Raw genomic sequence first — 26,795 nt, forward strand, 5'->3', positions numbered from 1 at the left:
CATAAATGCTCCAGCTCCTGTGGACCACCTACCTCAGTGTGTTGCCAGCAACCCCCACTTCACAGCTGCACAAGGGAACAGATCTATAGTCATGTCTTTCTTCCCTCTTCTCTGCCCGATGTTAGATGGATCAGTCAAGCAAGCCCTCTACTCCCAGTTGGTTTGAGTTCACTGGGGAAAGGAATGTACTAAACTCCTGACCAGGTAAATCACCACTTAAAAAACAAACCAGATAAGTCAGTCCTGGGGATGTAATATACAGCATGTTGACTATAGTTAATAATACCAGCTTGTATATTTGAAACTTGCTAAGACAGTAGACCTCAAATGCTGTCATCACAAGAAAAAGATGGTTTGGTAACTGTGGTGATAGGTCACTTCACAATATACACAATATTGAATAATTATGTTGTACACCTGAAACTAATGTTATATGTCAACTGTATTTCACTAAGAACAAACCACATCTTGGTGCTATTTGGTTCTTGCATGTGGATAGCAGGATGAAAAGTGAACTCAGAAATCTGACTAAAAGACTCCTTCACTCGAGTCACTGAGGTCTGGGCACGAGCATTTGTTTTAAAGTTTCATTGAAACCACAGAAACCCAGACCTACAGGCTCAAATTAAGATTCTGGTTCTGACATCTGCCTGTGTGACCTTGGGCGAGTCACTGAATCACTGTGAGCTTTAGCTTCCTCTATAAAATGTAGAGAAGAGCTGCTTCACGGGACTTTTTTTTCAGGATGGAAGACACTATAATCTGCGAACATCCCAAACACCCCTGGCCCATCCACAGCGGGCCCTCAGTAAATGCTGACCGATGAACAAATCAACGTAAGGGATATGGATGTGCATGACCATGCCTAAAACTGAAGGAGACACCCAGCCAATGACCTGAAGCTCAGAGTGGATGTTGTCTCTTGGTCATGCTGTCCATTGCTATGCAGAGCTCTGATGGTGGGCCCATTCTGCCTGTTCGTGCTGTGACACGCCTCTCCCTAAACCCTTGCTCCAGCAGGTAAGGGAGCAAAATATCAGCCCCTGCCAGCATCACTAAGGCAAGAATGCGAGACTGAATTCTTGGTTCAACACTATGGAAGTATTGCCAAGATCTAGCCTCCCACTGAGTAGAACTCGCATTCCATACTGTTACGCCTAAGTGGGCTGGGCACGCCAAGAAATCAAGAAACATCCAAATCCAAGTGATTTTGTACGCTGCCACCAGGCTTTTTCTGTTTTCCTGGAGGGGCTTAAAGACGACAGCTGAGCCATATGCCCACGGCTAGGACACCCGAGCCAAGGAACTGGGTGTGCCTGAGCAATTAACATTTAACTGAGAGGAAAGCACACAGGAGAACCAGGCGGTTGGAGCTCTGATGGCCAGATCTGACCCATCATCACATCAGTGTTCAAGCTACAACTGAGGAATGCCAGCAGGACAGATAAACCTGCCATAAATCACTACTCACAGAAACTCTGGACACTCTACCCAGATGGGGGAGGCCGAGGATAACTACTACCATTAGGATGGCTACCATTTACTGAGCACCAGGTACCACACCAAGTATCTAATCCAGATCATCTTTCACCCTCACTTGTGAAGCTAGTATCCTTATTCCTATCTACCAAGGAGGAAACTGAGGCTCGGAGAGGTTAAGGACTTCGCCTAAGTGACTCAGCTAGTAAAAATGTCTGGCTCCAAGCACAAAGCCACTGTGATATATCCACAGAAGGCAAAACCAGGTTGGGATTCCTGGGAGGTAGCCAGAAGGGAATAACCCACAAAGTGAAGACTGAAAATGAGGATGCAAGGGACTAGCCTAAGCCACTCCTCATTAGGGGGTTGACTTTCAGTCTAGAATGCTCCTGAAAAAGTCTAGAATGCCCTCCCAACTCTGGGTTTGAGAAGTCAGCCTTCTCTCCTCCTGGGCACAGGGCTGGCAACAGCATTCCTCATAGACAAGCCTTCTCCCTCACATGGTTCAAAGTTGTAAGAAGACTACCACTCAGGACAATGCAACAGGTTTTAAGAAGCCACCCCAAACCCCAGTTTTATTCCTTATTATCTGGTTATAAAATCCTAATTATCTACCAAGGCAGGAGAGCTGCATATTGTGATTTAGGCAGTGCTTCCTTCTATCTTTGGTTTTCCTGTTCTTTGGGTTTGAAACACACAGTCTACACTAGATGTTTTTCCAGGGGAGCTTCCTCCACTAGGCAAACCAGACCCTGCTTTGCTACTGGTAGTTTCTACAGAACTCATGTCTCAGCTCCAGGGCTCTCCACTAACAGGTATGGGGAAAGATGATTACCGGTCATCTTCAACTGCTCTTGTGACATAAAGAGCAGAAATCGCAGTCTGAAGAGTCTCAACCTCCTCGACACAACCTAGCTGTTACAATGGATGGGGAGGGAGCTGGAAGCACAGGCTCCAGTACAGGAAAAGCAAGATCTTGTTCTCTGACAGGTGGATTAGCTATCAAAGTAATGGAGGCTTTTAATCCATGCAACCCTTTTTCAGCTTCTCCCAACATCAACAGAGGCCATGAGGCATAGTAATGGCCTCTGAAAAGTCAAACCACATGAAGATCGTGACTTTGGCTCCTCTGTCTGCCTCCTGAGATGATCCGAGGTTGCCCTGGGTACGGGCTGTAATAACAGGAGCACAATCGCAGGAACAATGAAGCACAGGCAGAAGGTGCCTCCAGTTTTACCTCAGTCTTGTTTGTTAGGATGGAGCTGATGCGCCTGTACTGACAGTCAGGAACAATTAGCACAGAGTAGCTCTGAAAAGGAAAAAGAATTCACAAGGCATCGGTTATGGGTGAAGGGAAGTCGCCATCTGCCAGTGGGCACCAGTGTGTCAGTGCTTTGGGAGGGAAAAGGGGTGGGCTGGAAGAGATCCAGGGGCCTCTCTGCCCACGATAAAACAGAGTAGCTTCTCTGCCTGCCAGCATCACAGTGTCAACACATTCTGTGTGTGTCTCTCTGTCTCACACCCAAGGAAGTAGAAACAACTGACGTACAAACCCAAGGGAAGAAAGAACTCCATGGGCTCATTCCTCTGAAGCAGGGAAGCCTCCAGATTGCTGCTGTTAAAAGCTGACGGTCACCTCTGTCCTCAGTGCCTCCATACCTTGTCTCCTCCTGTCCTTCCTTCCCTCCCAAAGGGAGAGCCCCTGCCCCACTTTAGGAGAGGGGTGGAACAGCACCTCCAGGTCTCGGCTGCTCTGAATGGGAAGAGCAGAGCAGGAAGGGCAGCAGACCGAAGCAGAGGAAAGGACGAGGGAAGCACCTTTAGGTTAGAAACAGCTTCCACAGTTGAAGACACAACTATAAATGTATCCAACAGAGAGGGTGGTGTCCCACTGACTGGCAATATTAGAATCAGGAGCTGCCAGAAATAAGTCATCTTGTCCACACACTATCAGTACTTCTGATTTCTGGCTATAACAAAATAAGGCCTATTTTTGTTTCTCCAAGATTTAGAATCTTAAGTGGGATTAGATGGAGGGAGAAGGAATAGCCAAAGGTATGAAAAAACTTATCAATGAACAATAAGTGTTAAGTGACACCCCCTGTGGACGTAATTTAGAATCTTTACTTAGTCACACAACATCAAGAATCAGCTAGCTCCAGGGCCTTGCGCACTGTTCCATTACTAGGGCTCTCCTCTCCCCACCCCTGCCTGCCACACACTCCACAATGCAATATAATCACTTAGAATGTTTAAATGATATCTATTCAATAAACTGTCCCTGCTTCTTAATGATGTTGGAAAAGGAAAAAAAAAAAAGAAAAAACAAGAAGGCAACAGAATCCAAACTCTTTGTAAGCTGCATGGTACCTATCTTCCCAGGGTGTTTTTGGTGAAATTTTGGCTGGGCCGAAATCTGCATCAGTGCGGACAGAGGTTGCAGGACTGGTCTGGGCATCTGGACCGGAGTAGAAAGAGAAACCAAACACAAGTCTGGCCACAAGTGGATTCTGGCACATTCTTAGATGCAGTTAAAAATGTCACGGTGCGCATAAGGAGCAGGCAAAGGAGTTTTCTGTGGGAAGTAATGCCTGTAGGCAGAATAAACTGTCCAGTCTACTTGTGGGGAGGAGCACCCTGCGGTGAAAACAGAGGAGCTAGGGGGCCTCGAGGAAGGTGTTGGTTCGGAAGATGGAGGAGACAATCTTGCCCGTGGCGTTGATGGTGCCTTCGCTGTCTGAGCTGGACTCAGAGTCACTGCTCCCAGAGTAGGCGCCCAGGCCTGGGAGGATGCCGATACAGACAGCCGCGGACGGGCAGTGGATGGAGGGACTGCTCAGGGAGGTGCTTCCCAGAGACACACAGGACGGGGCTTCTGCAAAAAAGCAGGGGGGATTGTTACTTCAGCACCTTTTTCCAAAGTTGATAGCCTGCTTTCCATGCGTTGAGGACTTCACATTTGGAAGCCTCAAAACAACACTATGCAGTCAACACTATCGTCACACTCATGTCAAAGCTGCACACCTCATTTGCAATTGAGAAAACTGAAGCCACAGCAGGGAACATTCTAAGACCATGTAGGATGCCACCAAGTAGTTGAGGCTCTCCTCGCCCAAGGAGACCCACTGTCATGGCCTCACCCCCATGACAGAAAGCCTCAACCCAGGTGAGAGGAGACGTTACGGACTCTCCTCCACCCCACCCCCCCGCCCCTTCTTCTTCCCTGTTTCAGCCTCATTTAATCGCTGAAACAACCTGGTATGTAGGGATCCCCCATTTTGCTGATGAGGGAGGTCCAAAGACCCCCCTAAAGTTAAAGGCCACTTAGGGTAGAAAACATTACACTAAGCCTGAATCAAAAGATAATGTTCTAAAATGTTCCCAGAGCTCACTACACAGTACGGCTGGAGTTCAACTCATTTTCTCAGGCTGACAAGCATATTACCTTCTAGGGTTTTGCCTTAACAAGCCCCTGCTGCTGCTGTTGCTGCGTCGCTTCAGTCGTGTCCGACTCTGTGCAACCCCATAGACGGCAGTCCACCAGGCTCCCCCATCCCTGGGATTCTCCAGGCAAGAACACTGGAGTGGGTTGCCATTTCCTTCTCCAATGCATGAAAGTGAAAAGTAAAAGTGAAGTCGCTCAGTCGTGTCCGACTCCTAGCGACCCAACAAGCCCCTAACGCCTCATATAAATGCGAAAAGGATACACTGATCCAAGTAGATGAAATGAGGAGTAAGTAAAAAAGTACCACTGAGAAGCAGACAGAGATCTCAATCAGCCAGTACACACAGTTCACTTGCTCATACAGGAATTACCAATAAGGAAAAAGGGAGCTGCTAAAGATCAGCAATGTGAAAACATGGAGATGCAAAAAGTGACATGAGAGCTGACAATGACTGCAGAAGAGGTGGTAACAAGGTTACAAAAAAGCAGGCAAATATTTACAATTAGTATCACAAAAGCCAACTTCTTTATGATATAAAAATTATTGCAAAAACAACAACTGATCAACAACTACATAGAAAAGCAGAGAGAAGACACAGTTCACCAAAAAAGAAACAAATGACTTTAAAGCATAAACAATATGTAAGGAGGAATAGGCATTCATATATGTTGCTGAGGGAATGTAGGACAATGTGGCCATGTTCTTCACACTTAAATGATATTCAAGCAACACTGTTGATAAAAGAAACCAAAAGGTGCATTAATAGAGGACCAATGTAAGGGACTAGTATCCAGCCATTAAGAGTAGAGCATCTCTGTGTGTACTGGTATTCAATGATCTCTAAGATAAAATAACTTTTCATTCCACACTCTTTTGTCCCTTTTCAATTTGTTATTATGTGCATCATCAGTTCAGTTCAGTTGCTCAGTTGCGTCCGACTCTTTGCGACCCCATGAATCACAGCACACCAGCCCTCCCTGTCCATCACCAACTTCCGGAGTTCACTCAGACTGATATGACTACCTAATTCACACAATTTTTAAGAAAGCCAAATGCAAAAATTTAAAGAGTATCGTAGGGTACTTAATTAGGAAGGACAGCCCCTCTAGCTCCATAACTCCTGTATTATAGCCTGTATTATAGCCAGGAAGGCTACAGAAGACTGACAGTCCTAATGTCTCTCTTCTCCTTATCCACATTCTCTTCAGACTGGAAGTCTCCAGAAGGTAAGGGCCCTTTTCTCTATCCCATCCCCTGGGCACAGAGCAGGACAACATTTATAAAGTGTGAGAATGCAGGAAAATGCATTACAGAGTTTCACTGCAAATGGCTAGATTTTGGAGGTGGGACTGAGGAGAATGTGAAAATTTAGGACATAATATCAAACTATATCTCATTCATTACCTGAACATTCATTGTATTACTATGCTCACACATACAATGACGCTTTCAGCATTTTGTGAGAAACTTTTGTTTAAAAAAAAACCCCTGATATCATAAGGGCATGAACCAGTTACTTAGAAAAGTAATTTGTGTGGGAGAAGGCAATGGCACCCCACTCCAGTACTTTTGCCAGAGAAACCCCATGGACGGAGGAGCCTGGTAGGCTGCAGTCCATGGGGTCGCTAAGAGTCGGACACGACTGAGCGACTTCACTTTCACTTTTCACTTTCATGCATTGGAGAAGGAAACGGCAACCCACTCCAGTGTTCTTGCCTGGAGAATCCCCGGGACGGGGGAGCCTGGTGGGCTGCCGTCTATGGGGTCGCACAGAGTCGGACACGACTGAAGTGACTTAGCAGCATTCAGTGAGATGTGTCATTTTATTAAGTATTTCAAGGGTGAATTGAATTTTAGAAAAGAAGGGTCAAGTTCACAGCACCTGTGGAGGACTAGAGCTGACCTAAAGGAAAGATGGAAGCCAGCCACAGAAATGTAACCAAAGGAATCGGGACCATGATGGCATTAGCAAAGTTTAAGTGAAAGAACCAAATCTCCCAATTATCTAGGAAGTTTCAAGAAATAAAAGAGATGGCAGCTCTAACAAATTTCATTCCAAAAGCAGTTAAATGCCCACAGAGAACAAGATGGTGCCCTCTGATCTCACCCATTTGGTGAAGTTTCCTGCCAACTTCTGTATTTGCAGAACCACATTATCATACTAAACCGACGCTGAAAATTACTAATGGAGAACATTCCTGGGATTCAGACAGATGCGTGACATGAGAGTAGATGGGGCCAACTTGTACATTCACTGGGTCTGCTCAGAGCTTAAGCCAGCGCCTCCGGTGGGGAAGCCTGAATCTCCATAAGGACCACAGAGCTATCTTCTGGGGGACTCAAGGGACAAAGCTTTCTATTGACCAAGGTCAAGACTCTAAAGCTTCAGGGGACAGTCTTCTCACCGGGCCTTAGCTCCTAGCAAGAGGATATTTCTTGTCCAGTTTCTAAAATAAGAATGAAAGGGTAGGAAGAAGAATAGCAAAGAAAAGATGGCTCTTAAATACAATTTGTCTGCCTTTATAGAGTTTAAAGAAGCCCACAAGTTTTGCTTTCCACTGACTGATGGAGATAGTTCCTATCAGTGTATAAGCACCAGATATAGGGCTCCCTGGTAACTAGTTGTAATACATTTTAGATTTCTATTGACACTTTACACACAGTATATATACTTACCCTATTTAAGCAGCCACAGTTTAGCAAGTTTCTTATGTATTAAAAAGATCCCAGTTAAAATGAACTCTTACATCACTGATGGGAATATAAACTGGAACAACTTAGCAAGGGCAATTCAACAATATTATCTAAACTAAGAATTGATGCTTTTGAACTGTGGTGTTGGGAGAAGACTCTTGAGAGTCCCTTGGACTCCAAGGAGATCCAACCAGTCCATTCTAAAGGAGATCAGTCCTAGGTGTTCTTTGGAAGGAATGAGCTGAAGCTGAAACTCTAACACTTTGGCCACCTCATGCAAAGAGTTGACTCATTGGAAAAGACTCTGATGCTGGGAGGGACTGGGGGCAGGAGAAGAGGGCGACAGAGGATGAGATGGCTGGATGGCATCACTGACTCGATGGACGTGAGTTTGAGTGAATTCCGGGAGTTGGTGATGGACAGGGAGGCCTGGTGTGCTGCGATCCATCGGGTCGCAAAGAGTCGGACACGACTGAGCGACTGAACTGAACTGAACAAATGTATATCTGACTCAATAATTTTATGTAAAAAATGATGGATGCACAGGGTTATTTAATGAAACATCATACTAGAAAATGAATAAAAACAATCTAAATGTTAATCAATAAAAAAAACTAATACACTATGGTACAACCATACTATGGATTACATAGCCTTAAACAGGAATAAAGAAGCTCTTTATGCATAAGTATGCTATGACTCCCAAGGTAACTAAGCAACAAACAGAAGCATATGTTAATTAAGATAATGATGATGATAGGAAATGCGAAACAACATATGAAGTAATCTTACCAAAAAATCAACTTGAATTGATCAAGCTCTAGATCTAATTACCATTTTACACAAAACACAAGGTATAATGGAATACCATGGGGATGCAATTAGCAAAACTAGAGGGTAAAAACTCTATAAGACAGAGACCCAATTTATTTGCAAGTAAAATATAAAGAAAACAAAAATAAAGAAAAAGGAAGAACCCACAGGTTAAATGAAACTTAAAAGACATATTAGTCTACTGTTAAGATGCTGTAAGATGGCAATACTCCCAAACTGATCTACAGATGTGAACAATCCCTATCAAAATCCCAGCTGCCTTTTTCATAGAAACTGCCTAGTTGATCCCAAAATTCAAACAGAAATGTAAAGGACCTCAAGTGGCCAAAATGATCTTGAAAAAGAACAAACGTGTGGGACTAACACTTTCCAGTTTCAAAACTTCCAAGACCAGAATGATCAAAACTGCATATGGGGCTTCCCTGATGGTCCAGTGGTTAGGACTCTGGGCCCTCACAAGCCGTGGAGCACAAACAAACAACAAGTCAAAAAGTGTGGTGACAGCCTAAGAACAGCTATATAAATCAATGGAAGAGAAAAGACAGTCCAGAAATAAACCCATACACGTTGTTCAACTGATTTTCAACAAGCGTCACAACAAATCAGTGGAGGAAAGAAGTCCTTTCAGCAAACTTTTGAGTCAAAAAACTAACACAAAATGGGTCAAAGATCAAAATTTAAGAGCTAAAACTATAAAACTCTTCAAAAAAATTTAAGTGTAAATCTTCATGACCATGAATTAGGCAATAGTTTCTTAGATATGACTCTTAAAAGTACAAGCAACTGAATAAAAATAAATTGATGGCATCAAAATTTAAAACTTTTGTGCTCCAAAGAACATTATCACATGTTCTTTCTATATGACCCACAAAGAGACAATATTTGTAAATCACTTCTCTGACAAATAAGTCTAGCATCTAGAACATATAAAGAACTCATAACTCAGCAATAAAAAGAAAAATAACCCAATTCTAAAGTAGGCTCAGGATATGAGTACATATTTCTCCAAAGAAGATAAACCAAAGGTCATTAAGTACACAATGCCAACATCATTAGTCATTAGGGAAACTCCAATCAGAACTACAATAAACAATCACTTCATACCCATAGGATGGGTATAAGAAAGACAATAACAAGTGTTCTATTTTTTTTTCTTTTTTGGTGTGCCACATGACATGTGAGATCTTAGTTCCCTGACCAGGAATGGAACCCATGCCCCCTGTGTAGAAATGCAAAGTCTTAACCACCACACCACCAGAGAAGTTTCTGTAATGAGTATTGATAAGGATGTGAAGAAACTGGACCCTCACCTATACTGCTGGTGGTATATAAAAATGGTGCAGCGACTGTGCAGAACAGTTTGGCAGCTCCTGAAAAGTTAAGCATAGATTTACTGTATGACCCAGCCAATTCCACAACTAGGTCTACTCCCAACAGAATTGAAAATAGCTGTTTACACAACTTGGGCATGAATGTTCATAACAGCATGGGTCCTAAAAGCCCAAATGTGGAAACAACCCAAGTGTTCATCAACTGATGAGTGGACAAAAATGTATCATACAGTGGGATATTCAGCTGTAAAAAATACTGATACATGCCACAGCATGAACTATGAAAACATGTTAAGTGAAAAGAAGTCAGACACAAAAGGTCATAGGTTGCATGATTCCACTTACATAAAATTTTCCAGAAAAGGCAAATCCAGAGAGACAGAAAGTAGACTGATGATTGCTAGGGCTCGGGAGAGGGAAGAATGGGGAATAACTGCTAATGGGCATGGGTGGGGCTTCATTTTTGGCATGACAAAATGTTCTGGGATTAGACAGTGGTGATAAATACACATTATTAAAAGCCACTAAACTGTCTCCTTTAAAAGGGTGAATTTTATGGTATGTGAATTATATCTGAATCATTTTTTTAAGCCATGTAAACCAAATACAATGTCTAATCCTTCCTTGGATACTGATTTTTAAAAAACCAATTGTCAGATCAGAATTCAAATGGCAGAGTAGCAGGACATGGAACTCACCTCTTCCCACAAATGTATCAAGAATACATCTATAAATGGAACAATCTCACAGAACACCTACTGAACACTGATAGAAAATCTCAAACACCTGAAAAGACAAGACAGATTTCTAGGTAACCAGTTAGTACAAAAGGAAAACGAAAAGAAGTGGAACAGGTCCTGCACCCCTGGGAGGAAGCTGAAGGAGAACAGAAGTTCTGGCGCCTTGGGAAGTCCCCTCACCAGCAAGGAGGTCACCTGGGACGAAAAAGAGGCTCAGATGAAAGCACAACAATCAGTTAGTGGCAGGCAGGAGAGAGACTTACAGAGATGGTCTGTGCCACCATCCTGTATGCTCCAGCCTAAGACACATGTCTGCTGGTATGGATGGGAGCTGGGTATTGGAATGCAGGCTCCAGAGGACAGACCCAGGGAGAGGACTGCTGTTGACTGTGCAGAGACAGCTTGAAGGGGGTAAAGTGTAGGGCACAAAAACCAGGAGTGTAACGGGAAGAATCCTAGGCCACCAGAGAAGCTAAGCACCATTGTTAATCAGCATGTGAAAGAGAGGGGTGGGGTTGCCACTGCAGCCTCTTTCCTCACTTGCCAGCTCCTGCTTCCTCTCCTCCAGGAGAGGGCCCGCCCAGGTAGGCTCCAGCGAGCTGGCCACTGCCTCAGCAGTCCTAGGAGTAGATGCTAGTGGGGTGCCCAACAGAGGTATGGCTGAAATCACAGCTGAGCCCCCAGGGATCATGGGACTTAGAAAGCAGAGCTGAAATCTTTCCCCACAACTGCACAAACCACAGATTTACACCTCGACGGCTGGCTTTGTGAATTCAGTGTCTGTGGAACATCTGAATGGACAACTGCTGCTCCTGAGACCAGGAAGGGCTAGGGTCTGAGCTGCCTGCACAGCTCCCACAGAGGGTCCAGATGTGCAACTACTGAAGTCCTGGGACCTGACTTCAGTGGATCTGCATTGGAAGCTTTGTGAAAACAAAGCCTGAGAGGCACCAGGGCCGACTGCCAGGATACTCACAGTTGAGGTGGGGCAGAAGGTGGTGCCAACAACAGTACACTTTGTGAGCCCACAACAGGTGAAGAGTGACACAGCAGAGCACACACAGGTGATCAGCTCTAACAGAAAATACTCAGTGACTCCTCTCCCAGTGGGAACACTCTAATCCCACTTACCTCACACCACAGATCAGAAGTGCAGCTCAGGGGGCTTTCCCTGATCTGCCTTGCAATACCAAGGACAGGGGTTCGATCTCTGGTTTGGGAAGATCCCACATATCACAGGGCAACTAAGCCCCCGTGCCATATTTACTGAGCCCGCGAGCTGCAACAACTGATGCTCATGCATCTTAGAGCTGGTGCTCCACAACAAGAGAAGCCACTGCAATGAGCAGCTCGTGTATCACAACTAGAGAGTAGCCCCATCTCACCACAACTAGAGAAAGCCCATTCACAGCAACAAAGACCCAACATAGCCAAAAAGAAGATAAATACATTTTTAAAAAGAAATGCAGCTCAGAAATAGAGCTGGGGGCTTCTACCCCAACAACTAGGGAGCAGATCCTGCCCCAGACAGGGCAGTGACCACCAGAGAGCAAAAGGGAGGCCACACTCAATATCCAGTGCCGGCTCCAGTCACCACAATATCAATCACACCTCCTCTCAAGGGGACAATGCCAGCATACACTAAGGAAAAAGGTGGCAGGCATCCAATACTAAAAACAGCCCTCACATCAAAAAAAATTAAACCCACACAGGCTACAAAGGGTCGTTCCCACATAAAAATAGGCCTCCAAGACTACAGTAGATAATTGCTTCTCCTTAACTCATAGAGCAAGAGAAATGTAAGTAAAATAAGGAAGCAGAGGAATCACTCCCAATTAAAGATCAAGAGAATTCCCCTTAAAAGAGCAAACAATGAAACAGACCTCTTCAGTCTGACAGACACCAAGTTCAAAAAGGAGATAATGAAAATAGAGAAGGAATTAAGAATATCAACAGAAATATAGATTACTACAAAAAGGAATTAGAAATGACAAGGAGGAGCCAAGAAAAATTAGAGAATTCATTTGACGAGATAAAAGCTGAACTAAAGGCTATGCAGAAAAATGAATGTTATCTAGAAGAAAAAATAATGGAAATCACTCAATTAGAACTGCAAATTTAAAAAAAAGAGGAAGCAATTTAAGAGACCTGTGGGATAATATAAAGCATAATAGGGATCCCATAAGGAGAAGAAAAAGAAAGGGAGATTGAAAATGTACTTGAAGAAATTATGGCTGAAAACTTCTCAAACCGAAAGAAAAAAAAAAAGACATCCAGATACAGGAAACACAGAAGGTCCCAAACAAGATAAACCCTAACAGACCTACATCAAAATGTATTATAATAAAAATAGCATAAGCTGAAGATAAAAAGAGGATTCTAAAGGGAGCAAAAGAAAAATAAAATTAATTACAAGGGAACACCTATAAGGCTATCAGCTAATTTCTCTACAGAAACAATGCAGGCCAGAAGGGAATGGCAAGATATATTTGAACTCCAGAAAAGGAAATATCTGCAACCTAGGATATTCAACCCAGCAAGATTATCATTCAGAACAGAGGGAGAGAGGAAGAATTTCTCAGATAAGCAAAAAGTAAAAGAATACAGCAATACTAAACCTGTCTTAAAAAAAGAAATATTGAAAGGTCAGCTCTAAATAGAAAAGTACTAAGAATCTATAGGGAGGAGAAAATCACAACGGGAAATAAATCACTTAAGTAAGACATTACACAGATTTTAAAATATTTAAAACTTTCTCTGCCATGATAACCACAATAAACAGCAAAAGGATGACCATGAAGATGCAAACGAGGACATCAAAATCATAAAATGTGGGAGAGGAAAGTAAGAAAACATGGATTTTTAAAAATATATATAATGTGTTTGAGTCTACATGGCCACCAGTCTGAAGCAAGCAGAGAAAGAAGGGGTTAACATACTTGAAAAACAGGGCAACCACAAATCAAAAACCTACAACAGATTCACCAAATCCAAAAAGAAGAGAACATAAGCATAATGGACAAAAGGAAAAACAAAAAAGAGGAAGAGAAAGAAAATCAACAGGAAAACAAAGTTTAAAATGGCAATGAATACATATCTATCAATAATTAAATGTCAATGAATAAATGCTCCATCAAAAGACACAGAGTGGCAGACTGGATTAAAAAAAAACAAAAGCCTACAACATGCTGCCTACAAGAGACCCACCTTAGGACAAAGGACACCCACAGATTAAAAGTGAAGAAACGGAAAAAGTTATTTCATGCAAATGGGAACTACAAGAAAGCAAGGGTAGCAATACTTATATCAGACAAAATAGATTTTAAAACAAAGGCTATAAACAAAGATAAAGAAGGACACTATATAATGGTAAACAGATCAATATAAGGAGAGGATATTACACTTGTCAACATGTATGCACCCAATACAGGAACACCCAAATACATAAATAACATAAAAAGGGAGAAAATGATAGGAATACAGTAATAGTAGGAGACTTTTAACACCCCACTCAACATCAATGGACACATCTTTGAGACAGAAAAGGCAACAGAGATCCTAAATGATACAACAGAACATTTAGACTTAATTGATATCTTCAGAACATTATATCCCCCCAAAGCAGAATACACATTCTTTTCAAGTCCACATAGAACATTCTCTAGGATTAAACACAAAAAAGCTTAAACAAATTTAAGAGTATAGAAATTACTTCAAGCATCTTTTCTGACCACAAGGGTATATAAAACTAAAAACCAACCACAGAAAAAGAAACAAGAAAAAAAAATTACAGGAAGGCTAAATACCATGACTAAAAAACCAATGGATCAGCAAAGAAATCTAGGAAGAAATTAAAGAAATATCTTGAGGCAAATGAGAATGAAAACACAACCACACAAAATCCATGGGATGCAGAAAAAGCAGCTCTTAGAAAGTTCATAGCAATACAGGCCTTCAAGACAAGATAAACCAAACAGCCTAACCCACCACCTAAAAGAATGTGAGAGAGAACAAACAAAACTTAAGTCAGCAGAAGGAAGAAGAGAATAAAGATCAGAGAGGGAATAAATAAAAGGGATTTAAAAATAGGAAAAAAATCAATAAAACCAAGAGCTGGTTCTTTGAAAGGGTAAACAAAATTGACAAACCTCTGGGCAGGCTCAATAAGATGAAAAGAGAGAAGACCCAAATAAATATGAAATAAAAGAGGAGAAATCACAACAGATACCACAAAAACACAAAAAACCATAAGAGAATACTATGAACAATTATATGCCAACAAATTTGACAACCTCAAAGAAATGGACTACTTTCTAGAAACATACAGTCCACCAAAACTGAACCAAGAAGAAACAGATAACTTGAACAGACCAATCACTAGAAACCGAATCTGTAATAAAAAAAACTCCCTACAAACAAAAGTCCAGAACCATATGACTTCACTGGGGAATTCTACAAACATACAAAGAAAAACTTATACCTATCCTTCTCAAACTCTTCCAAAAGACTGAGGAGGAAGGAACACTATCAAAGACATCTGTGAAGCCATCATCCTGATACCAAAACCAAAGACACTACCAAGAATGGAAGTTATAGGCCAGTAACTTTGATGAATATAGACACAAAAATTCTCAAACTAGCCAACAGAATCCAAAAACACATAAAAAAGGTCATACACCACGACTCAAGTTGAATTCATTCCAGGGTCATGACAATGGTTCAGTGTATTGAAATCAACGTGATACACCACACCAACAAAAGAAAGGACAAAATCAACATGATCATCTCAACAGATGCAGACAAAGTATTTGATAAAAATCAACATCCATTCATGATGAAAACCCTTGCAAAAGTGAGTATAGAAAGAACATATCGCAACATAATAAAATGCTTTTATGACAAAACCACAACCAATATAATATTCAATGGTAAAAGCTGAAAACCTTTCTGCTAAAAATCTGGAACAAGACAAGGATACCCACTCTCACCACTTCTCTTCAACACAGTATTGAAAGTCTTAGCCACAGCAAATGGGAAACTAAGATCCCACAAGTCATGTGGCATAGCCAAAATAAAGAATAAGAAAATAAAACTTTCTTTAAAAAGAAAAGAAAATTGGCATGTTGAAAATTGAAAGTACATGATGGGGTTCATCATACTATTATCTCGATATCTAAATACGTTTTAAGTTAGCTATAATAACACTTTTTTAAAAAAGAGCATATTTGTAATTGCCTATACGTGAAAGTTGGACTACGAAGAAAGCTGAGTGCCAAAGAATTGATGTTTTTGAACTGTGGTGTTGGAGAAGACTCTTGAGAGTCCCTTGGACTGCAAGGAGATCCAACCAGTCCATTTCAAAGGAGATCAGTCCTAGGTGTTCTTTGGAAGGACTGATGCCAAAGCTGAAACTCCAATACTTTGGCCACCTCATGCGAAGAATTGACTCATTGGAAAAGACTCTGATGCTTGGAGGGATTGGGGGCAGGAAGAGAAGGGGACGACAGAGGATGAGATGGCTGGATGGCATCACTGACTCGATGGACGTGAGTTTGAGTGAACTCCGGGAGTTGGCGATGGACAGGGAGGCCTGGCGTGCTGCAATTCATGGGGTCAAAGAGTCAGACACGACTGAGTGACTGAACTGACACACACATAGAATAATCTGGCTATACACATATATCCAGATATACATGCAAAAAAAGTATTTCCCTCTGGGAAGGAGAATTGGATGGAAGAGGACATATAGGGAGAAGGAAAGTTCTTCACTGAAGATTCTTTTCACAAGTAAATTCTAGAACAAAAAGGTATCAGCAACAGCCCACTATTACTGGACTTCAGTATATATGTATTTTAAAATATCCATTAATTTTTGAAAGAAAAAATATATTTTAAAATATCATACAGAGTGAAGTAAGCCAGAAAGAAAAACACCAATACAGTATACTAACATATAAATATGGAATTTAGAAAGATGGTAATGATAACCCTATATGCGAGACAGCAAAAGAGACACAGATGTAAAGAACAGACTTTTGGACTCTGTAGGAGAGGGAGAGGGTGGGATGATTTGGGAGAGTAGCAATGAAACATGTATACTATCATGTAAGAAACGAATCGCTAGTCTAGGTTCGATATAGGATACAGGATGCTTGGGGCTGGTGCACTGGGATGACCCAGAGAGATGAAATGGGGAGGGTGATGGGAGGGGGGTTCAGGGTTGGGAACTCATGTACACCTGTGGTGGATTCATGTCAATGTATGGCAAAACCAATACAGTATTGTAAAAAAATAAAAAATACAAGAGAAATAAATGTAAGCCCTGTTTCAATGACGACCCTTTGAGTTCAGTTCAGAGCCTCAATTCCACAGGAAGTCAGAAGAACTGAAAACACTCTTGAATTTCTTATCCCTGATTCAGTCCTGAGTAACACTCACTCTCACTTATAACTTGGTGCCACTTAATACAGTACCAGATTTGATCACATGAAAGAAACCACCAAAGAAAGTATACTCTTTAGAAACTATTTTAGCCTCTTGGTCCAACCCAATCCAACCAACAGAAGGAGCCAGGTATTCTACTTCTCACTGGTAGCCAGCCAGGTAAAAAGAAGAAACTTGACATTTAAGGGAGAAAGAGAAAAACCCTTTGTGAATAGAGGTTCATATCACCAGGGCTTTGGTTTTGTTAGCACTCCTGAGAGAACACAACTGTCATTTATCAGTTCCACGGTTTCACATATTACTTTGTTGGGCAGCTGATATAATCCTAGGTTTAAATCCCACATGGTTTAAAATGGCTTGGTAAGTTTAGGTAGGTTTGCTCGGGGATACACGCGTTCCTCCGCAGATACAATGCATTCCAGCCTTTTACCATGGTTCGTGTGTATGATGGGTAAAGAATATGAAAGCTGCCACCCACCTTGATTCTTGTCATCTGGGTCAGGGTCCGATTTCAGTCTTTTCACACTGTTTCCACTCTCTGAACTGTAACAAACAAACAAACAAAATACGTGATTTGAGCTAGGTCAAATCTTAGGGATCAAAGCTTTGGGAATCAGGAGCTCCAAAAACCATTTTATATGGGTTTTAGGTAGCCTCAAGGAGCTGAGATGATCTGAAAAGTCTTCATGTCAGCTTCTTAACCTCCTTCCAATTATATTATTTTTTTCCAATTATATTTTTTTAATTTATTTTTTAATTCAAGGACAATTGCTTTAGAGAACAATTAAATTATTGTTATAAAGAATTTAAACCTCTGACCAATTCAAGGGGTGAAGTATTACATCCTCAAGTATCACTTAAAAGTCAGATTCTTTATTGTCATCATTCACCTTGGTTAGAACCACAGATCGATTTCAAGAATATCTGGACATGTTTATAAATGACAAAAATGTAGTTATTAAAGACTAAAGGAAGTATCTTTAGTGACATGCTAGAGAGTCTGAACGTCACCCAAAATACCTTCACTAAAAGATTATCTAAAGAATGTACTTCTCTCACCATGCGGCTCAGAAAATGCACAATGTTCTCCAGGTCCACCATTACTACTAATATATGTAACGTTTGTAAATTTGTACCTATTAAACAATTTTGGACAGTGAGAAAAAAAAAAAAGAATGCAATTCAAAGATGAAGAAAATGGTCCTAGAAGGAAGGCCTTAATCCCAAAAGGAAGAGATGGTGAACAAAGACACTGGCCAATACAAATCTAAATAAACATTTATATTTAGATGTCTATATAAAAAACATCTAATTTGTGGCATTAAACATGACCATACTAAAGTCCTGGACAGCGTGTAAGGAAGCAAGGAGGTTATTGTGGCTAAAAGTTCTAGGATCTATGGATACTTCTGTGGGCAAGTAAGACAGCTATTTACTCTATGGTTTTGCTAAGTATTCCTGGTAAATTGCCAACTTAAGGCACAAAAGAACAGAAACAGAATACATAAATCCAAACTAATAGAAAGAAAAAAAGAATTAAAAATTTTACAATTATAATCAAAAATTTTAATAAAAGAATATAAGGAAAAGAGTTTTCAAGTAAAAAGACAAATAACATTAGATAGCAGAAACTGCAGAGTTCCTTGGTGGTCTAGTGGCTAGGATTCCAGGCTTTCACTGCCATGGTCCACATTTAATCCCTGGTCTGGGAACTGAGATCCTGCAAGTCACGTGGGATGACCAAAAAATTAATTTTAGAAAAGATAGCAGAAACTATACAAAAAAATCCTAGTAAGTCCAAGCCTACCTTTAAAGAGAGTTTAACAGATGATTTCAAGTCAGCTATTTATGATTAACTAAAAACTTAACAGAAGCAAAACAAACAACTTATGACCTAGAAAGATTTACAGTAAAGGAATGGAAAAAGAGTCAGCATAGCTAATACTAACCCAAAGAAGGCTGGAGCACCTATATTAAGAAAACAGACTTTAAAACCAAAAGTATTAAAAGGGATAAGAAGGTTAGTTTATAATGAAACAAAGTTTAAATCACTACAAAGAAATAACAATCCCAAACATCTATGCTTCTAATTAAAGAGCTTAAAAATATATTCAATAGAATCTGAAGAAAAATCAAATCATTACAATAATGGGAGATTTCAAAATACTCCCCTCAAGTACTAATAAAACAAGGAGACAAATACTAAAGACACAAAAGATTTGACAATACAATCCACAAGTTTGTTTTGTTGTACCTACATACGACCCAGAACAATCACATAACACAAATTCTCCTTAACTTGGAACATACACAAAAATTAATCTCGGGAAAAGGTCACAAAGCAAATCTAAGTAGTTTCAAAAGAATTAGTACATATAAACCACAATGCAATTAAGGCAGAAATTGGCTGGATGCCATTACCGACTCGATGGACAAGAGTTTCGGTAAACTCCAGGAGTTGGTGGTGGACAGGGAGGCCTGGTGTGCTGCAATTCATGGAGTCGCAAACGGACATGACTGAGTGACTGAACTGAACTGAAAGACTCATTGGAAAAGACCCTGATGCCAGGGAAGATTGAGGGCAGGAGGAGAAGGGGACAACAGAGGATGAGATGGTTGGATGGCATCATCGACTTGATGGACATGGGTTTGGGTGGATTCTGGGAGTTGGTGATAGACAGGGAGTCTTGGCGTGCTGCGATTCATGGGGTCGTAAAGAGTCAGACACAACTGAGTGACTGAAGTGAAACCACAATGCAATTAAGGCAGAAATTGATAACGAAAGATTATATTTCAGAGACTCCAGGCCATCACTGATTACAAGGTATTAAAATGTGGGGGGAAGAAGGTTCATCTTAGAATCAATGAAATACGGTTAAGTTACCTCAGTATCTTGGTATATCTCAGTGTATCCCAGTAGTGATGGACAGGGAAGCCTGGCGTGCTGCGGTTCATGGGGTCGCAAAGAGTCGGACACAACTGAGCTACTTCCTGAACTGAAGTGAACTACCTCAGCATGTTTGGAAATTTTTTAAAATGTCTTTAAGTCATGAGTCAAGAAAGAAATCAAAATGGATATTTAAAAATATTTACTTGGAAACAAAATTGTACACAATGAAAGGTGAGGAAAAACTATAGCTTTAGATGCCTATAACTGAAAAGGAGCTGAAAATTAATTAAGTTTCGTATCTGACAGTTGTTTGTAACAGAAATAATAAAAGTATAAGCTTGAGAAAGTAAAGAATATTTCAAAGAAAGAATGTAGAAGATATTAAAGAGCAAAATAATAAGAACTAAATCCAAAAGGCCTTTGAAAAGCCTAATAAAACAGAGACTACCTTCTCAAGAAAATAGTCAAAATAAGAATAGAAGTACAACTCATCAATATTTGGGGTGAAAAAGGGACAAGAGCAATTAGAAAAAAAAAGAATACTGACAACTTAGCTAATGCATTTGAAAAAAGACAAAATGAACAAATTCCCAGAAAATACAACTAAAAAAACTGACTCAACAAGATCTGGAGAAAGGTAGATAGTCCTATAGTTACAAAATAAAAAGAGGGCCCAAAGTGATTTTACCGAGTTCTACAAAACCTTCACAAAAGAACACTATCTTATACAAACTGCTCTAGAAAACAGAAAAAGAAAGAACACTCCCTAAATCATTTTGTGAAGTTAGATTTAATTTTCACATCAAAATAAGATAAAGTGGGGGAAAAAAGTACAGGCCAGTCTCAATCATGATCAAAAATGCAACAACCTATACAAAACATTAGCAAACAAAATCCAGCAAAGTTTAAAAAAAGAGAAGAAAATATATCACTGCAAGTTGGGTTTATCACCAGGAATGCAACATCAGAAAAATCTATTTTTTCACTGCAACAGTAAAAAAGAAATATTTATTTTATCAATTCAAAAGCAGGAAAAAACTGACAGGATTTAATAATTCATGGCTACATTAAAAAAAAAAACCCTCTTAAACTAGGAACAGAACTATAAATACCATCCTTAGCAGTGAAAAGTTATAAGCATTCAGTTTAAAATTAGAAATAAAACAAGGATGTGCACAGGAATTGTTCTAGTATTTTGCTGGTGGTCCCAACCAGCTCAATAAGAAAAAGGAATTAAAAGGTGTAAGGAAAAAACTCATCATTTAGTGACTTTCTACATAGAAATTTCAGAGACTCCACCAATAAATTATTATAGTTGATAAGAATTATCAGTAAAGTTAATAAAAGTTGGGTGGCTGGATACAAATATACTAAAATGCGTTGTTATTTACCAGCAACAAAAAAATATAAAATACCTAGGAATAAATCTAATCAAAGACATGTACACCATCTTTGAAAAAAACAACTCTTAAGACTTTACTGAATGACTTTAACTAAAGGAAACAAACAAATGTAGATATAAACCATGAATAAAGGCTCAATACCATAAAGATCTGATTTCTCCATAAATTTATCAAGCAATTTAATACCATTCCAATAAAAATCCCAATAGGGACTGTTAAAGAACTACATATAAAATTTATATAGAAGAATGAAGTGGCCAAAAATAGACACGACATCCCTGAGAAGAATGTACCCTCTATCAAAAAGATAAGTTCTGAGAATATAATGTACATTATAATGAATATAGTTAATGATATACTATTGTATATTTGAAAGCTGCTAAGAGTAGATCTTAGAAGTTCTCATCACAAGGGAAAAGTGTGTAACTATGTATGGTTGTGTAACTATGTCAACTAGACTTATCGTGGCCATCATTTCACTATATATATATATATATGAAATCAAATCATTATGTTGCATATTTGAAACTGCTATACATCAATTACATACCAGTTTTTTAAAACTGACCATCTTAAAATTAAATATATTTGACCATTTTAAAATTAAAAAGGTTAGCTTAAACTGTAGAAAAAAATGTTAAAAAAAAAAATCGTGTGAATCAGTAAGAAAATTACAAATAACACAGTAAAAAAAAAATGGCAATATAAATGAATAGATCTTTTAGGACAATGGGACACATGAATGGCAAACCAACATATAAAATGTCAACTACATTTGTTAACAGGGGAATGCAAATTAAGACCATAAGGAGATACTATTTTATAAATCACTTTATTGCTGTATCTGTGCTATCCCCTAGGGTAGCAACAAGCCATATGGAGTCATTTAATACTTAAAATGTGACTACTATGGCTAGGGGACTGCATTTTAAATTTAATTTTAATTAATTTAACTTTACACAGCCACAGGTAGTCAGGGGCTATCATACTGGACACATAACTCTAGAGAAACATGCACACATGTACAAAGTTTGTCCATCAGCACCATGTGTCATAATTCAAACATTCAGTCACAGGAAAATGAACAAAGTTTGATATCTCAAATAATGCACTATTATACAGCAGTGAAAGTGAATGAATTACAGCTGCACATACACAAAACTGTCTTAGTCACAGAAACAGTCTGAGTGAAAAGCCAAATTCACAGAAGATGGTGCACTGACCATGAAATATTTTTAATAAAGTTCAAAAATAAGCAAGTTATTACATGGTTCATGGATACCTATATAGGAAGCAAAAAAAGAACCCTACTAAGTAAAGAAAGACTAAAGAATGCTGAACTAGACTTAGGAAAGTGGTGTGAGGTGACAAGGCAGGGAGACAGAATGGGGAAGAGCACAGAGGCAGACTCGGTATCACTAATGCTCTAGGTCTTAAGATGAGTGAGGGGTTCACAGGCTCTTGTTTTATTACTATGCTTGCTTCCCTGGTGGTTCAGTTGGTAAAGTGTCTGCCTGCGATGCAGGAGACCTGGGTTTGATCCCTGGGTCGGGAAGATCCTCTGGAGAAGGAAATGGCAACCCACTCCAGTACTCTTGCCTGGACAATCACATGCATGGAGGAGCCTGGTAGGCTACAGTCCATGGGGTCGCAAAGAGTCAGACACGACTGAGCGACTTCTCTCTCTCTTCATACACACATCAGGCATCAGACTTTCACTGAGCATTAGAGTCATCCACGAACTTAGACTCCCAGACCTCACTCCATACTGAGCGGCATCAGTAAGAGGCAATTCACAGGATTAACAAACTCCCAGGTGACTCTAATAAACCCAAAGCTGGGTAGATTAGGAACACCTGCCCCAGGAGAATCATTTACTACCTTGCTGCACAAAACAATGAAGGATATCTAATAAAAGGTGGTATATAAGGACTAGGAGGGGCTTCCCTGGTGGCTCAGATAGTAAAGACCTGGGTTTGATCCTGGGTTGGGAAGATCCCCTGGAGGAAGGCATGGAAACCCATGTCAGTATTCTTGCCTGGAAAATCCCCATGGACAGAGGAGTCTGGCAGGTACAGCCTATGGGGTCGCAAAGAGCCCGACACAGCTGAGCGAATAAGCACAGCACAGCACAAGGACTAGGAGAGATACTTACAACACCCATTCTGCTAGAAGCAAGGCACTAGAGACACTGATGGACTACCTAGAGACCCCCCTCTTGGTGCAGCCCAATACAACCCACCCAAGTCCGAATCCCCAAGGATACTGGACCCGGCAAGCAACTTTATATGAAAAGTTGAAAGGAAAAAATCCATGGCTTGGGTAACTGGCCCTTTTCAGGCCTCTGATAGGCCTCCCCTTTGCTGCTATGCCATGATGACATTTTTACATGTAAAAAATGTTGCGAGCAATATTTCCAGGAAATTGTTCCAGCATTCAGTGTTTTACAAACCACAAAACTCCATCAAAGCACTTTCTTCAAAACATGTGGCTGGCTGCCAAAATACCATATTGATTTTCCTAACAGACTACACTTCAGCTTAGTATCATTTTGCTTTTAGTAGAGTTGGTCAAATTGAAATGACCAAATTTAATCACTTTGGTGTCATTTCAGGGTTTGAAAGGGAACAAACAACAGAGAACTTACCAAAACCTCTAGGAAGTGCTGCCACCCCACATCAAACAAGCAGAGTTCCAGCCAGGTGTGTAACCCTGTCCCAGCTGCCACCTTCTTACGGACCTCAGGGCCTTTGACCCAGCTCTTCTCCCAGCCTGGGATGTTCCGCTCTCCTTGTCTGCCTATTAAAGCCCTCACAGTCCTATAATCAGTTGCCTTTCTAATGCCTTCCTTAACTTCCCCAACACAAGTCACATATACCCACTCCAGGCAGTTATTTCTCCTCCCTGCTCTCATTCAGTTCATTTCAGTCGCTCAGTCATGTCCGACTCTGCGACCCCGTGAATCGCAGCACGCCAGGCCTCCTCCCTGTCCATCACCAACTCCCAGAGTTCACTCAAATTCAGGTCCATCGAGTTGGTGATGCCATCCAGCCATCCCATCCTCTGTCGTCCCCTTCTCTTTCTGCCCCCAATCCCTCCCAGCATCAGAGTCTTTTCCAATGAGTCAAGTGTTCGCATGAGGTGGCCAAAGTATTGGAGTTTCAGCTTTAGCATCAGTCCTTCCAATGAACACCCAGGACTGATCTCCTTTAGGATGGACTGGTTGGACCTCCTTGCAGTCCAAGGGACTCTCAAGAGTCTTCTCCAACACCAAATTCAAAAGCATCAATTCTTTGGTGCTCAGTTTTCTTCACAGTCCAACTCTCACATCCATACATGACCACTGGAAAAACCAGTCTTGACTAGATGGACCTTTGTTGGCAAAGTAATGTCTCTGCTTTTTAATATGCTATCCTCCCTGCTCTCATTACACCCTACATAAATCCTTCCACAGAACTTGCTACCTTGTTTGCCTAGAAACACAGATGCTCAAATGTTGAATTCCACCTCTCCTGTTACTTTTTGACTTTGGACAAAGGTTCTCAACCTCTGAGATTCTCAGTCTCTGTACTTCATAGAGGAATAAAATATCACCAGCACCGAAAGTACTTAAGTGTCTAATGAAGAGTGGTTATTATGTTGAATGAACAGAGACACCAAGGTCAAAGGTGTCAGAAAACACCAAATCTGACAGGGGAGCAAGGGAGGGCCACAAGGAACTTCACCAAGCCCTGTGCTTAGGTAACTCTGTTCTGACTACCATTACTCTGGCATCTTGGGGCACACAGTCAGAGGGAGATTAAAGTCGTGTGAATGCAGGCTGACCTCTTATGCTTCACAGCTCCTGCCAACAGCTTTGCCTGGGAGAACTTGTTCTTGGTTTCTATGGGTTTCACAGCTTTCTTCTCCACTTCCTTCTTGTTTTCTGAAGAAATTCCAACCTTGTTGAGATTACTGTGAGTTACAGGTTAAGGATCAAACTAAGTAAAAAGAAGAGCTATAGCAAGACAGTGATAAATCAAGACGAGCACTTCAGCTCTGCCATGGAATGTTTGGCCTACTTATTTAAAAAATGCCCTCCCCAGACTTTTCTTTCAGTCCAGTGTTTAGGACTCCATGTTTCCACTGCAGGGGGATAGATTCAATCCCTGGTTGGGGAACTAAGATTCCACATGCCAAGAAGCACTGCCAAAGGAAAAAAAAAAAGCCCCCCACCTTTATTCTGCCAGTCAAATCCAGCTGATTTAAAGAGAAATGAAGATGACTAGGAGGAAGATCTTTGGACACCTCATGCGAAGAGTTGACTCACTGGAAAAGACTCTGATGCTGGGAGAGATTGGGGGCAGGAGGAGAAGGGGACGACAGAGGATGAGATGGCTGGATGGCATCACGGACTCGATGGACGTGAGTCTGAGTGAACTCCAGGAGATGGTAATGGACAGGGAGGCCTGGTGTGCTGCGATTCATGGGGTCGCAAAGAGTCGGACACGACTGAGCGACTGAACTGAACTGAGGAGGAAGATGGCAAAGCAAGCCCAAAATAATACAGAGAAGCAATGTTTCTCCCTTTGATTCCCAAAGAAAATCCTGAGGATGACCAGAACACGTGCTATTACCAAAAACATGGCCAATATCATACTTGTTGGGGAAAACGAAGATCCTGAAGAATCCAACAGAAAAAAGTGTAGCTCCCCTGAATGCAGAAAAATTATTTGATTTCCCTCTAAGGATAAAATAAAATTTTGCAGAGTGTCCTATGACTATCAGTAGCATTCAGCTTTAGATATTATGAAGACTAACTCCTATTCTGTGGATGTAAGACATCAGAATCATCTTAAGGCTCATTTAAAAAACAGGGTTCCTCCCCTGTCCCAAACCTACTTACTGAATGAGGACTTCCAAAGGCCCAGGAACCTGTATTAAACACTCTGAGGGTGATTTTAATGAGAAACCCCTGTGCATAGACAATACAACACAAGGACTGAAAAGCTGTTTAAAAGCATAAAACCACCAGTTCATTTGTTACATACTGTTTTCAAGTTTGATGTCAATCTATGGCTCCCAAGGTTTGTCGATTTCTTTTGTTCTCTTCACCAACTGCCTCCTCTCCTTCCCTTTCATGCTCTCTCACAACGTATTAGTCAATAAATAAGTACTGGAACATGGTGCAATTCCTTACTTGAGATGAGGTGGTGCCTTGCTGGAACAACAGCGACATCTAGTGCTCAAGATATCCAAGACGTATGTATTATCAGCCCAGAGGAGTGGAGGTGGGACTACACGGTCTAAGCTATTCCTGTATGTTTGAACAATGGAAAAACTGGGTACCAGAAATTAGGAAATTTTAATTTCTAATTCTAGTGTCTAATTTTCAGGGGCTCAATTCTTGTGGGAACCAGTTATCTTAAACATTTGTAATATTCAATAGGGATTATACTTTATACTCAGCATTATTCTGAGTTTCATTTATATTTGATGTTTTTAAGGTAATCATGGAAACTGATATGTTAATACTAAATGTTCATTTTTTTTAA

At 40.7% G+C, this 26,795-nt stretch overlaps 1 protein-coding gene across 1 annotated transcript in view; it reads right to left on the reverse strand.

Moving 5' to 3' along the window:
* Nucleotides 1-2,696: 2,696 nt before the first annotated feature.
* PSME3IP1 (proteasome activator subunit 3 interacting protein 1) overlaps nucleotides 2,697-26,795 on the reverse strand; it is a 39,088-nt gene continuing 14,989 nt past the window's right edge. Inside the window, exons 5-7 of the mRNA XM_070289279.1 lie at nucleotides 25,087-25,217; nucleotides 17,447-17,511; nucleotides 2,697-4,354 (exon numbers count right to left, since the gene is read on the reverse strand). Of these exons, the coding sequence (XP_070145380.1) occupies nucleotides 4,137-4,354; nucleotides 17,447-17,511; nucleotides 25,087-25,217 (414 nt within the window). The 3' untranslated portion in view covers nucleotides 2,697-4,136. The remainder of the gene's footprint in view (nucleotides 4,355-17,446; nucleotides 17,512-25,086; nucleotides 25,218-26,795) is intronic.

This window comes from Ovis canadensis, chromosome 14 (genome assembly GCF_042477335.2).
Source record: "Ovis canadensis isolate MfBH-ARS-UI-01 breed Bighorn chromosome 14, ARS-UI_OviCan_v2, whole genome shotgun sequence".
Lineage (NCBI taxonomy): Eukaryota > Metazoa > Chordata > Mammalia > Artiodactyla > Bovidae > Ovis > Ovis canadensis.